This window comes from Gadus chalcogrammus, chromosome 1, assembly GCF_026213295.1.
Source record: "Gadus chalcogrammus isolate NIFS_2021 chromosome 1, NIFS_Gcha_1.0, whole genome shotgun sequence".
NCBI lineage: Eukaryota > Metazoa > Chordata > Actinopteri > Gadiformes > Gadidae > Gadus > Gadus chalcogrammus.
The window spans coordinates 5,131,868-5,144,348 of NC_079412.1; the positions used below are offsets into that span (position 1 = coordinate 5,131,868).

Here is a 12,481-nt window from a genome sequence, read left to right on the forward strand (position 1 = left end):
GCTCGCACAGGGCCGGGGGTAGGTCCTCAGTGTCGAGTGGTCGTAGAAAAACACAATGTAGAGGCAGTCCAAAGTTCTCTGGTTTTAGTATTGCATCACCTGGGCCATCGTCCGTATTGAAATGGTACCCTACAATAATGGGGACAATCTACAATTAATAATGATATGATTGTCATTGATCTACATGTGGTACCAAATGTAAAGTATCGATTGATTATATTGACTAAAGCAACAGGCTGCCCTGCTGTTTGCTGTGAACAATAAGTAAAAGTCAGCATAAGAAAATAATAAATTGATTAATTGATTAACTGTATAGTGTCTGTATAGTTGTCATCCGGCCGTTTTGAAATTTGGTCACTACAATTTATGGTTGGCCAAAGGGTTTTGGGTCACAAGTCAGGCTGTGATTGGATTTTGCACAAAAGAAAGGCCGATGGAATGCAGACAACATCTAGCCTGTTGGAATTTTTAGGGAAAGCCCATACTGAGGATGCAAACACACCTTTTGGAAAACTGGGGAAATCTGACATAGTAGAAATAATTAAAAGGACCTGGTCTCTTAAAATGATCAAACTTGGCTATTTTCTATTATAACAGCGTGCTATAATAAGAATGTTGTGAAAACATTGGAGTCTGCAACATCCACTTTATTTCTACAAAAAACACGATAAGTAGCTATCTTATGTAATATTTCCAAATGGGATAAATGGAGTACACAAACCCCGGACCAATTAGGTCAATGGTCCAACTTCCAACTTGATCCAACACATGTAGCAGTACTCTCATATATTAGCAAGCAATAGGACGCTTTACATTGGACATTTCATCAACAGCTGTTCTTACCATTATCTTCTTTCTCTGTGGGCCCCTTCTCTGAACTCTGGCTATAGGAGTGTTCAACACTGTGTCTTTCTGGCAGAGGGGAGTGAACTAGTGTTTTCGTCAGATTCTCCACTATTTGTCGTAGCGTCTTGTTTTTCTTAAAGTGGTTGAACTTGGTTGGAATTGCATTGGGCTTCAACTTCCTTAGGTTGTCCATGCGCCTGGACTCGTACTGCGACTCCTCGAAGTGGTCCTAAACAGGGTAGCAGAATAAAAATAAATTTAGAACAAACAGATTATAAAGCAAAGAGATCATTGACAAAAGGCAGATGAGGCAGTTAATCAAAATGTAACGATTCATTCTTTTAGGTTGCTTTTCTGGACTTTTCATGGGTTACCTATTCAATCTTCTACAGATACCAAACATTTAAATGATCAGCTGTTGAGGCACCAGTTGCTTAGCAACAGACCCACTGCATAATTAATAGGATTATGAGTGGGTGGGAGAACGGAAATGTATACCTGTTTGTCTCAAACAAATCAAAAGTGAATTTTCTAGATATTAATTAATAATTAGAGTATTGTAAATCATAATTAACATACTTTGTTTATTATGATCATAATGTTTTATGAACTTAAATTGTTAATTTGTGACAAACCGCTCATCAGAATCTAGTGATAAAATATAGCCTTATAATTCGATGTAAATAGGCCTACTGCATTAGGCATAAATATTTAGTTTTCTTTTATCACAGACACATATATTGACAGATGTTATTTTCTTTACCTTGCATTAGGCATGTTATGCCTGTTATATGATCACCTGGCATTTACTATGACTTATCTTATGACTTATAAAATGATGTAGCAAGACAACTAAAGGCAACATTTTGCATAATGTATTTTAGGTTCAAAATAAAGTGCAGCAACGTTACCCAAGGGGGCATACTTTCCAATAGATTTTAATAATATCTGTAAAATGAAAAGGGTTTGTAACGATCGGCCCAATGATTAGTCCAGTCAAACGTATTGGACTAATTATTGACTCAATAAACCACTGCAGAGAGGTGCGGTTCGGGACCCACAGAGAGGTGTGGGTCGGGACCAGGGAGTCTGTAGAGACAGATCACCTCGCAGAGCCTCGACCTGTCGTGGGCTTTCCAGTTGCGCCTTCCAACCATTTTCTCCCATATCTCTCTTCTGACAGGATCTCGGGGAAAACAATGCAATTTCTTCCCCTTCTCGTTGCGACTGGAACAGCCTGTGGCCGAGCAGCCTCCCATGTTGACAGCCCTCACGAGGAGCCAACACACGCGGATCACTGGCGTTAAACGACCAATGCGGTTTAGGTCTCCAACAAGTTATGTAATTTGGTCTCCCAGCATGTATTCGCTTTTTTTTAACCAGGAGGAAACTCATTAAAACACGTGTTATGAGATTGCTGAAGGTTAACTCCACCATCCCGTCACATTGTTGGTTTGTTGCTGCTGTGTGGTGGCCCGTCGTGAAAGTGTTGCCAGATTGGGCCAGATTTCCCCGCCCAATCTGGCAACACTGGCTATAGCGCGCTGCAGCCAGTGTTGCCATCAGTGTTGCCCAATCTGGCAACATTGCTTTCGTCACGTGACCACTGGGCTCTTCCTGCTTCAGGAATCAGGGTTGCCAGATAAGGACAATATGTGGGTTAGAAACATAAGCTTTTTTTATATGACAGTAAAACGGTTAAACTCAATTTCAATTATTTCCCTCAAATATAAAACATGAACATGCATTACTATAATATTAATTTGATACTGGTATTAGGTTGGAAATTTTGCAACCACGTGAATATATGACATTGTATTCCTCTTGATGTATCTCGTAAGCTGTATTCATTAACAGACACCACTCAATGGTATCTATCGTTTGTCGGATGCATGATTATGGTATGTGATGCACTGTATGATATATAATATATAAATATAACGTTAGATAATATATATGATATACCTAATATTTATATATAATAGTATATATATAAATTAAAAAATATTACACAGGATATATCCTACCTGGCAACCCCAGCGCCTGTTCTGTTAACAGTTCAATGAGCCAAGATGGCGGACTGCGAAGACCAGCTCACCGATGAAGAGAAGGTATTCGTTTAACATTTAACAATGCACATAACGATATCTGTACTTTAACGTGGCCTTGTCAGTGCTGTTTTCTAAACGATCCCGATGCATGAGGGCGAAGAGGATAAAGTAATAACATGAATCCGGGCTGGCTATCGAGCTAAGCTAACATGTCAGTGTTACGTTTCAGAGTTGACAGTGTACATCTGGATACATTTCGGTGTACACATCAAAGGGCTGGGTTATAGTTCACCTAGCTCACAGTCGTTCGCTAAACACCAGGATGGTCAACATGGTTGATGAGTAGAGGACGAATGTTTAATGTTTAGAATGTGTACATGAAGGAAGTGGAGCTACTTCCTGCACTGAACGACGAGTAGTGACCTGAAACCAACACCTCTACTCATCTAACCAGAGAATTGTATGTGTATATATATATATATACTCTCTTTGGCTTTGAGGTCTGGCTCACATATTTTCGTTGTCGTATAACGTTACTGCTATAGTTTATAATGGTCATATCACCATATGTTGGATCAATACGCGGCGCCACTGGGTGATGCTGCTCCCTCCTGCAGGAACTTGTTAAATAGTTTAGTCTACATTCCTCACCTCAACCACAGTATGACAGCATTGATACTGGGACCACAGCTTGACTCTAGTGATACCGGGCTGACAGCATTGATACTGGGACCACAGCCTGACACTAGTGATACTGGGACGGTCGGACCACAGCCTGACTCTAGTGATACCGGGACCACAGCCTGACACTGTTGATACTGGGACCACAGCCTGACACTGTTGATACTGGGACCACAGCCTGACACTGTTGATACTGGGACCACAGCCTGACACTAGTGATACTGGGACTACAGCCTGACACTAGTGATAATGGGACCACAGCCTGACACTAGTGATACTGGGATCACAGCCTGACACTAGTGATACTGGGACCACAGCCTGACACTGTTGATACTGGGACCACAGCCTGACACTGTTGATACTGGGACCACAGCCTGACACTGTTGATACTGGGACCACAGCCTGACTAGTGATACTGGGACCACAGCCTGACTAGTGATACTGGGACCACAGCCTGACAGAATTTATGCAGGGATGGCCCTTCTGTTGGGTACATATTTGTTCATAAATAATGCAGATGAGCATGGATTTATACAGGTTAAAAATGGCTTTGTGTTGTAAAAGGTTTCTTTATGGGACACTACATTCTAACTTTATTATCAACTATCAGTTCAGTGCTACTACCTGTCTTGGTGAACCTTGGAGAAGTCCTATTTACATAGCTGCTGAACTACAGCGTAGTACATCCAACTCTACATGCTTACACACGCAGAACGGCTGCTAAGAAAAGCCCTGCTCGGACACAGATCCTACTGGCCATTTAAGGAGTGGTCAAAGAAGAGCTAACAAGCTGGGGGCCAACAGCTAGCCCACGGCACCCCTGTGGGCCACAGGTGTCACGGTAGTCGCCTGGATCCTAAAAAGAAGATTACCATTGATCAAAACGGAGAGTAAAAGGGATTTTGACAATGAGAGCATTATGCTACTCATAGTTCCTCTTCCCTGAGGAAGTGTTTTTGTGAAGACAATGAGCCAAATAATGCATACTAATAGAAACTAATGACCAGATCCTTTTCAGGTGCGGATTGCAGCCAATTTTGTTATCCATGCTCCTCCTGGAGAGTTTAATGAGGTCTTTAATGGTAAGTCTTGGTCCTTTAAACTTCCCTAGGCTTCTGCACTGGAATAATAATAATTAGTTTGTAACTGAGGGTATCGAAATTGAAAGACTGAGCACACAGGCTCGAAGCCAATCCATGCATAGAAAACAGTTCACTCTATGTGATCCCTGACAAATTTCCCTAAAGAGAAACCAATGCTACAAAAGACTGCATATAAGTTTTGGGTTGCAAAGCCCATTGCGAAATTGTAACAAGGCTTCAATGCGGGCTTTCGATATAGACAATAGGCAAACATGTGTATCCAACGGTGGATTAGGAAAGCCAAGTGTTTTGATTAGATTTTTTTTACCTTTACAAAATTTAGAATGCCTTTGTTCAAGCAAGAACAACTATTATTGATTACTATACACTCTTTTTCAGATGTGCGACTACTGCTCAATAATGACAACCTTCTCCGAGAGGGCGCAGCCAAGTAAGCAAGATTTATTATGCATCCAGAGTAAAATACTGTTGGTACACCAATGCATCCAATTGATTCACGACATTTCTGTTTGAACACAGTGCGTTTGCCCAGTACAACATGGATCAGTTCACCTTAGCCAAAATCGATGGCTATGAAGATCAGGCGAGTCATTTCTAAAAGACAAGATAGTCCGTTTATAACATATTACAAGTGGTCATCATGTAACAAGATACTACTCACATACAGAGGGACTCACTATCCTCCGACCCTCTGTAGGTTCTGATCACAGAGCACGGCGACCTGGGGAACGGACGCTTCTTTGACCCCCACAACAAGGTGTCCTTCAAGTTTGACCATCTGAGGAAGGAGGCCAGCGGCCCGCAGCCCCACGAGGGTGAGGCGGCGCTGCGGTCCTGGACAGAGGCCTGCGACGACGCGCTGCGGGCCTACGTCAAGGAGCACTACCCCAGCGGAGTCTGCACTGTAAGGCCCGTCTGGGGATCCATACGGTGGACATGGTGCCCTATAGGCACTCAATAATAGGGATGGGGATCATTAATAATTATTGACATCGATACCATTTTCGATACTCCTTAACGATCCGAGTCTTTATCGATACCACTATCGATACATTTCTATTAATTGGTGGAAATACAACGCGTTTTTAGTGATGAGGAAAATATTTAGGAAATAAATAATTGTATTTTAAATTAAATATGTAATTCTTAATAAATATTGAAATCAGTAGTTTTAATTATACATACTAAAATGATTAGAGCACAATACAACTGTATTAGTAATACAGAAACATGAGTAATACAGTATTCATGTTTCGCACCAAAAACTAAATTAACTAACTATGTTACATTTGAACGCATCATGATAACCTACCAGTCGTTTTACTGAGCCAACCTCAACACATCATCACGCAGCACATCTGAAACTTTATTTACCATTCAAGATAGCTAGCTTGTATGCTGCCTGTTACAACACCGATTTCACAATTGGATTACTATTTTTAACTGACGGGACTTGTGACAGTGTCTGTGTGTGCGATTACCGCTCGTACTTTGAGTGGATGATTAAAACGGGCCCGTCTGTGGTGCGTCAGGAGAAGGGGGAGACAGGAGGACTCTTTTCAACTCTTGAGACAGTCGAAGGTACTGCATTTGGCCTTTATTTGATGCACAATGCTAATGTGCTTGGCCATATAGGTTGTGTTCCCCCCTTTACAATAAATGATTTTCGTCTTCTTCGCCCGTTCAGCCATCCTTGCGAGCAAAGTTAACTGCCAGACTTCACTTGTTTTACTTGTAATACCTGTTTGCTTATAATTCCATTCAAAAACCTTGGTGGACACGCTGCAGTGATTGGATTGATTTGATTTAAAGGCCTTGACGCGACTCGAGGGACACAACATTACGTTACAGGACCTACGGGACAAAAAAATAATAAAATAGGAGAGACGGGACTCGATAGTGGCATCGATAAGCCCAAACGTTAATGATTTTTAAAAAAAGTGGAACCGGGTCCTTGGTAGAACCGGCTTTTGATCCCCATCCCTACTCAATAAACAGCAACTCTGCAGTAAACCCAGGTCTGTGTTGAGGGCTGGTTGAAAGCAGCTTAAGGCTGCACTGCTCCTATTTTGGGATGGTATGTTTGTATTTCAAACTGCAGACTCATGAAAGAATGCCTTGCCGTAAAGGTTGGAGAATACTACATTTCCAAAAGGTCAACAGAAGTGTTTAATTGGGAGAGATTATGTTGACATGGCAAGAATATTTCCAAAGGGCTCCTTGATCCACAAATAGTAAGAAGCATTCACCTCACTGTGTTGTGATCTGTCTCAGGTTTATGGGAAAACCATAGATGGCCAGCAGACCATCATTGCTTGTATTGAAGGACACCAGTTTCAACCCAAAAACTTCTGGTCAGTTGACATATGAAATAGAATGATTGTGTACAGTGTTATTCCTACAAATGTACTTGACAACCTTTTTTTTTTCTTCTGAATTTACATTTTTTGGTGTTTTTATGTATAGTCAGCAGGTATCAATTTGGGCCCTTCTTGTTTGTAGGAACGGCCGCTGTCGCTCTGAGTGGAAGTTCAGCATCTCCCAGTCGACCGCCCAGGTGATCGGAGTCCTGAAGATACAGGTACAATCACGTGGAAGCTCTCCTTACAACGATCCCAGTGGTTCTGTCTTCTGGGTTAAACATTGTGCTGTTGATCCAGGTGCATTACTATGAGGATGGAAACGTCCAGCTTGTCAGTCATAAAGACATTCAAGAAGTACTTACAGTGTCTGTAAGTATGACCCACTCAATTGTTTAAGGTCCAAAGTTCGATAATATCTTGCATTTTACTATTAAACTCCCATTCAATAACTATCAAAAATTGAATGCAATACTTAATGCAGACCTTGTTTTGAGCAGAACGAAGTGCAGACTGCAAAGGAGTTTGTTAAGATCATCGAGGACGCGGAGAACGAATACCAGGTAGGCGTCCTCTCATAAGGGGAGCCCTCAGTGGACCTTTTCCAGCTGTTATTCAGGAATGCTGATCCGCGTCCCTCTGTGTTAACCTGCAGACGGCCATCAGCGAGAACTACCAGACCATGTCGGACACCACCTTCAAAGCTCTACGCAGACAACTCCCGGTCACGCGTACCAAGATCGACTGGAACAAAATCCTTAGCTACAAGATTGGCAAGGAGATGCAGAATGCTTAGAATGCAGTGCCTGTGACGGATGTGCTTGTTGTGTGTTCAAAGACACAACAGGGGGCGGGGGGGGGGGGGGATTGTTAATGGGGGAGTAATTAATTTAAATGTCAATGAAAGATGCTCGAAATCTCGTAAGAAAGTTAATTTTTTCTTTTGTTTTTCTTTTTGGTCTTCTGCCAGGGAATGGGCTTCACTTTAAGGGAATTGAGCGGTCTTATTTGCAAACAACTTATCTTGGAACAATTGATGCCTTCGGTGACACTGTGAAGGCTAGGGTTAGTTCCCTGCCACACACCACACACACACACTGTCTGACACCCCCCCTGTATAGTATGGTGTCGTACTGTCACACCACACCTCATGTAGCAAACATTTTAGATGGTGTATCGTAAGATGACATCCTTAATGGAGCTTCCATCACCACCATCATATAAAAAGACTGGTTGGTTGGTATAATGCCTGATATTTAATGACCCAGCTACCAACTGCGTTGCATGATTTCCTCTTTTTATATGAGAAATAGCTGCAGTGTTTGTCAGCCAAAAGCCTCTCATTGGCTGACTGGATTTCATTAGTTGTGAAGCTCAAGGTGCAGGCTGGTTCTGGCTGCTCTCCTATGCAGAGTAAGGTCTCAGATATTGAGTCTGAATAACGTACACTCCCCTTGGCTTAAAAAGTATTCCCTGCCCACTGTTTGCCTTCAGCTTTTGCTATATTTTTTTATACAAAATATAAGTGCATACATTTAATATTCAAAAGGAATAAGTAATTAAACCAAATATTATCTTGTATCTATTGGGTTATGCGAATTGTGTCCTAGTGTAACCATGTAGGAGCTGAAGATTATGGGTGCCAAATATTAACTGTTAATTGAAAAAAAAAAATAATAATTAAATGGCAAAACAAAAGATCATCCCATATCTATTAATGCAAATAATCAGTTGATGAAGAAAATTCAATCGGATGCAATTTTGTTACATTGAAGCACACGTATAGATGAATATGAACACTTTGCATTTGTATAATATATCGTCTGTATGTGGGATATATATTTCTTGTGTCCAAAAATGTCAAACCATGAATAAAATATTCTGCCATCAGTGTTTGGGTTATGCCACTTTAGTAGAGGTATTTATGAGTGTATTCAACTATATATGTGTATATATATATATATATATATATATATATATAATTATTTTACTATCTTATCAAAACTTGTCATTTGATTAACTATAGTTATTGATTTTTGATGTTTGTTTATTTAAAATTTAGCCTAATCATCAGAGCAGACGGGAACAAGCAGATAAATCAACAGAAAACGGCCTATATCAATCAATTTTTATTTTCAAAAATATTAACATTTTCTTCTAGTCAATAATGAAGCATTATGTATATTATTTGTATTTAATATATTTCACAATCATCTTTTGAATTGCCTTCAACGTTTGGCCACTTGGGAATTACTTAAATCAGGGATGGACAACTGGCGGCCCACGGGCCGCATACGGCCCGCATCCTCACTCAGTCAGGCCCACACATATTAAAACAAATAAAAATTAATTGATTGAGTTACAGAAAACTCAGTCAAGAAAGATGAAAAGAATTCAAAGGCAAACCCATGTGTCTAGTTTGCTTAGAAACGATATCAGTCATTAAAGATATCCACTTAAAGGCCCACTATGCAACTTCGGGAATTTCTTCGCTTTTTTCTTGGTTATGGCACGCACATTTCTCTACACAGCGCCCCCTTCAGTTTCGTAGTAGATATTTTACAACACTGTCGTAACAACTCGTTGACGACCCTTCCCCATGCACTTCTACGCGAGCCATGTGCATTTGTTTTCAAAGAAGCCGGCGAATGCGTGGAGCCATGTCCAAAGTAGATGTTCATAAAGTGTAGGCAAGGTTATGCATTTTTCAAATTGTGAATTTGTATTGCAATAAGCATAAAGCCATCCTTTTTTATAGTTGACGGGGAGAATTTATATCCTAGATTATAATTGTTGTCTTAAGTTGAACAGAACAATCAGTGTGAGAGTGTTGGCCAACATAATCTAAATAAACAAGAACCTGGATTCGGGGATTCAGTCTGTATCTGGGGGACGAGACAGACGAAAAGCAAAACATCAATGGAAACAAAGGTGTTTATATGGTTGCAACCAACAAGCAAGCTAGAAACATAGAGGGCTCACAACAAAACGGTCGAGAAAACGATTTTTACAGGGCTCACAACAAAATGGTTGAGCAAACACATTTGTACAGAGGCTATCAACATCAAGAATACCACGAGGACAAAGTTCACCCAAGGGTACTTTCAATTTCAAAAGCAACACGGCCAAATCGGAGTCTGATTTGCAGTTTTTCTTTCAGTTCACGCTATTCCTGAAAAGCTTGCCCAACGTTTACTCGTGTCTGGCCTCTCTGTCGGTCAGTCTCCCTTTTCTCTTCTTCTGTTCCTCCGACATTGGGTTTCTCCGTCTCTTTTTAGTCGGCTGATATATGATGAATGTAACAATCCCTTATTTACTTGTGTTTATATCGAGCCGGTTCCGTGTTTGGGGGTCTGTGCCGTAAAGCAATTCGTTACTTCGCGAGACCCGAGACTCCCGCGAGAGTGGGCGGCGGGTCGCCGGCAGAAACATATTCATTTTCTCCGCCAAGATGCGCAAGGGGGAGTCGAAACAACGAACAATCGAACAAAAATGTATAATGGAACCATCGCAATGACTCCTAGCCTGTTATATTAAGGTAAATCAAGCCAAAAAAGTTGCATAGTTCCCCTTTCACTCGTGTCTGATCTCTTTTCTAGTCCATTCTTCTTTTGTTCCACCGACAGTCGCCTCTTGGGTCACTTATCAGTCGATTGATCCATGATGAATGCAACAATTGCCTCGCAACTGGCTGTTTATATCTAGCCGGTGCCATGTTTGGGTGTGTGTCTGTGCCGTAAAGCATTTTCGAAACTACAATCTGACTAAATTTTCGAGGATATTTCCCTGCGTCACATCCGGAATGTCCCGGTCCGAGCAGATCAAGTTGCATATGCGCTTTTTCACTGTAGAGGCGACATGGGAAAATGACACACCCACCAATCGACCCAGAAATGGATGCAGAACCATCAGCATAACTCTCAACCTGCATACTTAATGTAATTTTGGCTAGAAAAGTTGCATAGTGGGCCTTTAAGTCGCCACCACCACAACTACTACAACTGCAATGAATATCATGCTTGTTGGGTTTGAGTTCATCGAGTTGTTGCACTTAATGTTGGGTAACGTTTTCAGTTTTGTGACATCATTGAATGATGATGTATGTGAGGCCTTTGCAATGATAAAAATACTGATCATTCATGTGGCTGTTTGAGCATGGAAAACATGAAATGAATGTATGTTGGTTCAATTAACATACCGTACATAGGTTATGATTCTGGAAGCTTTTTTAGGTAGTGGCCATCCCCAAAATGCTCCAGAATACAGGAAATCATATCTACCAAATTCAAAATTGTGTAGCTTCTCTAAGCTCACGTTTATTTGAAGTGTGCAGTCATGTGACCCTCTGATGGTTATTAGTGGTGCAACGGATCAAAAAACTCACGGTTCGGATCGATCCTCGGATCAAGAGTCACGGATCGGATCATTTTTCGGATCAGCAAAAAAAATAAATAAATAGCGTTTGTGATTGCTTTAGCCCGGTCTGATTGTGGAAGAAGGGGCTGCTTAAATGCCGCGGTGATGAGCGGTTGTTGAGCCGCTTTCGGTTTCACTCCTGTCAGTGAAACACCGGGGTGATGTCTCTGTAAATGCGTGGCCATGCTCGATGTGTTTTTCTTTATGTTGGCAATAGCTATGTCAGCTACGTGTTACGTCTGTGTGGTAACCTAGGCGACAGGTTTGTGTGGCAGCGCGAGTATGGAAACAGACGTAGCACTGGAGGCAGCAGTTATCGTTACAGTAGTCACCGAAGTCTAGCCTACTTTTATTTTCCATGCCCACTGTTCTTCATGTTGTACGCTGAGGACAATAAATCACAACGAGCCATAGGACTGTTTGCTTATTGAAAAGGGAACTGTTGCGGACTTTTACCCAGAGCGTGTTAAGTAGCTCTGTCCCTGGAACTAGCAGGAATGGTTACGGCTGTGTGTGGACTGAACATGCGCAATTTTTTTTTTCATAAATCAATCCGCGGATCATGCGTGTGCCGAACCGAAATAGATGATCCGAACGGATCACGGATCAATGATGATCCGTTGCACCCCTAATGGTTATGATGAAAAATGTGGCCCTCATTATCATAAAAGTTGCCCATCCCTGACTTGAATACTGGGGCTGGTATGAAATGAGGAACTGTAATCTCTTTCTGGTTGAGCTCCCCACAATGAAGTTATTTATGGGAAGTACTTAACTCATCCATTATTATGCGATACCTCTGTGTTTTTGTTTGTATTAATTAATCTCATTACTTGTATATATACTAATACTAATTATTTGTATTACTCTTTGTTTTCTGGTAGTCCTTAAACAAATATGGCAGGTCACCTATATATAGACAATACAATATCCAGACAATACATAATAGTGCTTATACAACAAAAGGAAGAAGCAGTTTGAAATGTAATGAGTCAGAGCTACAATATCTAAACTGTACTGGAAG

At 41.1% G+C, this 12,481-nt stretch overlaps 1 protein-coding gene across 1 annotated transcript; it reads left to right on the forward strand.

The window, feature by feature from the left end:
- The first annotated feature begins 2,847 nt into the window (after positions 1-2,847).
- Positions 2,848-8,959, forward strand: LOC130372437 (F-actin-capping protein subunit alpha-2-like). Its single transcript, XM_056578475.1, has 10 exons — positions 2,848-2,957; positions 4,597-4,660; positions 5,060-5,111; positions 5,201-5,264; positions 5,379-5,585; positions 6,956-7,035; positions 7,184-7,262; positions 7,342-7,413; positions 7,542-7,604; positions 7,697-8,959. Exons 1-10 carry the CDS (start codon positions 2,919-2,921, stop codon positions 7,835-7,837), a joined length of 861 nt encoding a protein of 286 aa, XP_056434450.1. The 5' UTR covers positions 2,848-2,918; the 3' UTR covers positions 7,838-8,959.
- The last annotated feature ends 3,522 nt before the right edge of the window (positions 8,960-12,481 follow it).

Excerpts from the sequence above, each read along its gene's own strand:
- LOC130372437 (XM_056578475.1), top strand. The coding sequence starts at position 2,919 with ATGGCGGACTGCGAAGACCAGCTCACCGATGAAGAGAAG. Across the intron at positions 4,661-5,059 it reads GTTTAATGAGGTCTTTAATG|ATGTGCGACTACTGCTCAAT; the intron begins GTAAGTCTTGGT and ends ACTCTTTTTCAG. Across the intron at positions 7,036-7,183 it reads TTTCAACCCAAAAACTTCTG|GAACGGCCGCTGTCGCTCTG; the intron begins GTCAGTTGACAT and ends TCTTGTTTGTAG.